Source organism: Etheostoma cragini, chromosome 8, assembly GCF_013103735.1.
Source record: "Etheostoma cragini isolate CJK2018 chromosome 8, CSU_Ecrag_1.0, whole genome shotgun sequence".
NCBI lineage: Eukaryota > Metazoa > Chordata > Actinopteri > Perciformes > Percidae > Etheostoma > Etheostoma cragini.
In genome coordinates this window covers 493,884-498,853 of record NC_048414.1, presented here as the reverse complement: position 1 = coordinate 498,853, position 4,970 = coordinate 493,884, and the positions used below count along the sequence as shown (strand labels likewise).

At 46.4% G+C, this 4,970-nt stretch overlaps 1 protein-coding gene across 1 annotated transcript; it reads right to left on the bottom strand.

Annotated features, from left to right (window-relative positions):
• Positions 1 to 2,573: 2,573 nt before the first annotated feature.
• On the bottom strand, positions 2,574 to 4,432 carry LOC117948968 (synaptonemal complex protein 3-like). Its single transcript, XM_034878937.1, has 3 exons — positions 4,292 to 4,432; positions 3,840 to 3,944; positions 2,574 to 2,778 (listed from the first exon to the last, which is right to left on the bottom strand). Exons 1-3 carry the CDS (start codon positions 4,430 to 4,432, stop codon positions 2,725 to 2,727), a joined length of 300 nt encoding a protein of 99 aa, XP_034734828.1. The 3' UTR covers positions 2,574 to 2,724.
• Between the last annotated feature and the right edge of the window lie 538 nt (positions 4,433 to 4,970).

Below are 4,970 nucleotides of genomic sequence, written 5' to 3'. Positions count from 1 at the left end.
TATATACATACATATATATATATATACATACATATATATATATATATATATATACATATATATACATATATATATATAGATATATATATATATTATGACATAACCATCGTGTCTCTCAGCGTTATATAGAAGTCAGTCTTACCTGTGTGGATGCTGCGGTCTTCAATCAGGTCCGCTGACGTTCAGCTGGCATGCGGTCCAATGTCTCTGTCTCTCTGTCCGTGTCTCTGTCCAATATCTCTGTCTCTCTGTCCGTGTCTCTGTCTCTCTGTCCGTGTCTCTGTCTCTCTGCGTCCGTCTCTCTGCCTGTCTCTCTCTCTCTGTCCGTTCCTGTCTCTCTGCGTCTGTCTCTCCGTCCGAGTCTCTTCCTGTCTCTCTGTCTGTCTCTCTGTCCGTGTCTCTGTCTCTCTGTCCGTGTCTCTGTCCGTGTCCAGCAGCACCGACCCACCGAGTCGTGCAGAGCTGCTGCCGCTGCGGGGAGACCGCGGGATCAGCTGCATCAAGTTCACACCGTTAAACGCACACAGTACAGGAAGTGACCGGACGTGGACTACAAAATAAAAGCATATCAATCCAAACCTATTCATAGAACATTCTCCAGCAACCAGCAGGTATCAGTAGTGCTTCACATCAGGAACAAAGAGTAAAAAACACATATCATAGAATAGAATACAAAATCCCATGGGGCTGTGAAGTGAAGTCAGTCACGTGTGAGTTCAGAGTCGTCATGGAGACGTCTTCACACGTCATCTACAGCAGGTATTACCCAGAATCCCCCAAATAACCCACGAGTATTCATCTCCCCCAGCTCCTTCTGTATGTCTGGAGTAGAGTGGATTGAAGACGTGTAGCAGGTTGCAGCAGGTTGCAGCAGGTTGCAGCAGGGTGTAGCAGGGTGCAGCAGGGTGTAGCAGGGTGTAGCAGGGTGTAGCAGGGTGCAGCAGGGTGCAGCAGGGTGTAGCAGGGTGTAGCAGGGTGCAGCAGGGTGTAGCAGGGTGTAGCAGGGTGCAGCAGGGTGCAGCAGGGTGTAGCAGGGTGCAGCAGGGTGTAGCAGGGTGTAGCAGGGTGCAGCAGGGTGCAGCAGGGTGCGGCAGGGTGTAGCAGGGTGTAGCAGGGTGTGACAGGGTGTAGCAGGGTGTAGCAGGTTGTAGCAGGTTGTAGCAGGGTGTGACAGGGTGTAGCAGGGTGCGGCAGGGTGTAGCAGGGTGCAGCAGGGTGTAGCAGGGTGCGGCAGGGTGTAGCAGGGTGCAGCAGGGTGTAGCAGGGTGCGGCAGGGTGTAGCAGGGTGCGGCAGGGTGTAGCAGGTTGTAGCAGGGTGTGACAGGGTGTAGCAGGGTGCAGCAGGGTGTAGCAGGGTGCAGCAGGGTGTAGCAGGGTGTAGCAGGGTGCAGCAGGGTGTAGCAGGGTGCAGCAGGTGAAGCAGTCGTTTGAGTCTTTTTGAAATTGACAATAAAGCCGACTGCTTTCTGCTACTTCAGAAGATGGAGGACGGGATTTGAAAACTAACAGACAGAATAACTGTTAAAACAGAAGACATGAACCAGAGTGATGACTGACTGGATCCAGCCTGATGTGATGGTTGGGGTGAACTGTCCCTTTAATCAGTCTGCTGCTGGGACGGTTACCACGACAACAGCGCCCCCCTGTGGCTGCAGGACACACTGCATGATGATCATTTACACTGATATAGTAATAATATTACACCAACATGAAGACAACATAAGGACAAAATGAAGACAACATGACGACAACACAAGGACAGCATGAGGACAACATGAAGACAGCATGAGGACAGCATGAAGACAACATGAGGACAACATGAAGACAACATGAAGACAAGGTGAGGACAACATGAAGACAAGGTGAGGACAACATGAGGACAACATGAGGACAACATGAGGACAACATGAGGGCAACATGAAGACAACATGAGGGCAACATGAGGACAACATGAAGACAACATGAGGACAACATGAGGACAACATGAAGACAACATGAGGGCAACATGAAGACAACATGAGGACAACATGAAGACAACATGAGGACAACATGAAGACAACATGAGGACAACATGAGGACATTAGGTTAAAATAAAAAGACCAAACCGGTTTGTACAAAAAGAATATTTATTGATTTAATCTTTAAATTTGAACAGAAGTCAAAGATAATTTAACTCTTTAACACGAAGAAGAAGTTCATTCACAGCGTGTGAATCAGAATATTCGTTTATATTATTTTATTTTCTATTAGTTTATATTCTCTGCAGGAAGCTTTCCGTCCAGACACTAAGGCACCGACCCTGGCGTTGTCTCCCGGGTCAAAAATGAACAAGAATTTAACATGTTTGTAATATTTGAGTTAAAAAAAAGCAGACATTTTGAATGATTTTGACTAATAGTGAAGATCAGAGGAACGTTGGAAGGAATCCATCTAGATGGTAACTTAAAAAGAAACTCATATTTCAGACGGAGACATTTATTAAAGAGGACACATTTGACCCGAGGACAACGGGATGAAGACAACGAACCACCGAACGAGACGTAGAACAGACAACTATTTAATAAATATTAAATAAAAACAAGTAAAAAAAAAAAGGAGCTGCAATCACAAACTGTAGCAGAACATCGTTGCTATGGAAAACTCAGTAAACACAGGGTTAGGATTACCATGGCAACTCCAACCAAGGATGCATCGGTAGCTCTCTGTAGCCGTGGTAACAGCAGGCTAGAACAGCATGGACTGCAGCGATTTACGGACCGTGGCCATCTCCTGCTGTTGCTATGGAGACAAAAACACAAAAACACATCGGCTACAGGCGGATTCAGGGTGTTCCAGTTCGTATTTTCTGATTCTGTATCCGAAAACGTTAGCGTGGACATCTCAAAGATTAAGGGTCTGGCATCTGGAGGGGGCGGGACCAAGCGTTCATTTGAAAATCTCACTGCGCGCTATTGGATAAAACTACGACCAATCACAACAACACACAGGGTGACGTATCCAGAGCCCCGTACGCTTAGCTACCGCGGAGCTAACTGGTACATTAGCCTCTTAGCTACCGGGGAGCTAACTGGTAGATTAGCCTCTTAGCTGCCGCGGAGCTAACTGGTACATTAGCCTCTTAGCTACCAGTGGTGCTAACTGGTACATTAGCCTCTTAGCTACCAGAGGCACAAACTGGTACATTAGCCTCTTAGCTTCCAGTGGTGCTAACTGGTAGATTAGCCTCTTAGCTACCGGGGCGCTAACTGGTAGATTAGCCTCTTAGCTACCGGGGTGCTAACTCGTAGATTAGCCTCTTAGCTTCCAGTGATGCTAACTGGTAGATTAGCCTCTTAGCTTCCAGTGGTGCTAACTGGTACATTAGCCTCTTAGCTACCGGGGAGCTAACTGGTAGATTAGCCTCTTAGCTACCGGGGTGCTAACTGGTAGATTAGCCTCTTAGCTTCCAGTGGTGCTAACTGGTAGATTAGCCTCTTAGCTTCCAGTGGTGCTAACTGGTAGATTAGCCTCTTAGCTACCAGAGGCACTAACTGGTACATTAGCCTCTTAGCTACCAGTGGTCCTAACTGGTACTGGTACATTAGCCTCTTAGCTACCAGTGGTGCTAACTGGTACATTAGCCTCTTAGCTACCAGTGGTGCTAACTGGTAGATTAGCCTCTTAGCATACAGTGGTGCTAACTGGTAGATTAATATATTATTGTATAGCATTAGCATGTCGGAGGCTACTTCAGACGTTACAGAAGTCTCTCGTTAGCATCTTATATGCTACTTGTTGCAACATGACGCATGTGCGACTCAGATCCTCTCCTCCCATTGGACGGTGACTATCTGACTCACTGTGTCCATGAGGATCTTCTTCTGCAGTGTGGCCATCTCCTTCCTCAGCTCCTGTTGCGCCCCCTGCAGGAAAGAGTCGTGGCTCTTCTCCATGTCCTCCATGTTCTGGAGGACATACAGAAACAGCTTCAGTCGCTTCATTTAAAAAGTGATGGTTTGGAGTAATCTCAGTCTAGGGTCCTGTGCACCATGACCCCCCCGCCCCCCAGAAGCTTTTTTACTTTGCTTTGTCCAACATTGGGCGAGTTAGCGCTATCAGCTGATTAGCTTAGTGCAGGCGCCAATAGAGCCAGAGGTGTATCTCGTAAATGACCCACAAATAACACCTGGATACAGTAACATGAACCCGGTAAGAAGCCTAAAAGATGTCTGAGGGATTATTTCCTGCATGTATATGTGTTTGTTTGTGTGTGTGTGTGTGTGTGTGTGTGTGTGTGTGTGTGTGTGTGTACCTTCACAAACTGCTCGTACAGCTCTCGGACCGTCTTCAGCTTCTGGTTCTGAACGACCCGGGCCTGCTGCAGGATCTTCTGCTGCTGCCTGAACAGACTCTGCAGAGAGAAAACAGGTGATGAAGTTAAAGTTGATAACATGCTCTCTCTCTCTCTCTCTCTCCATCTGTCTATCTCTCTCTCTCTCTCTCTGTCTCATTCATGCAATTCTTCAGATTCTTCAGCTAACAGAAGCTGTCAATGAGCCATTTGGTGTATATTTTAGTTGGGATTTTATTTTAAAAGGTGCTCTCAGCGATGTTGGGTGACGTTACTTCTCGGTGACGTTCAAAGTATTTTCAAACACAACGAGACTAGCTCGCCCCCCCTCCCCATCCTCTTCATGTGCCCTCACTAACCCCAAAGAGAGAGAGAGAGAGAGACAGAGAGAGAGAGAGAGAGAGCAAACAAGCATGCAAAGGGAAATCCTTGTGGCTGGAAATATTATTGACCTTATCTTCATTTATCATGCTTTTAATTGACTAATACATTCTGAGGGAAAGGAAGCAGCGAGACTCCTCAAGCAAGGCATGTCGGCAGGCTAATAGGCTATTAAGACATTTACCCAACTATCGGAATATATAAATAAATACATAAATAAATATATATATATATATATATATATATATATATATATATA

Bases quoted from the DNA above. Each gene is read 5' to 3' on its own strand.
- LOC117948968 (XM_034878937.1), bottom strand. From the start codon at position 4,432: ATGTTATCAACTTTAACTTCATCACCTGTTTTCTCTCTGCAGAGTCTG. The intron at 3,945-4,291 runs GTACACACACAC...TATGTCCTCCAG, and splicing joins TGTACGAGCAGTTTGTGAAG to AACATGGAGGACATGGAGAA. The intron at 2,779-3,839 runs GTGAGTCAGATA...TTGTCTCCATAG, and splicing joins AGAAGATCCTCATGGACACA to CAACAGCAGGAGATGGCCAC.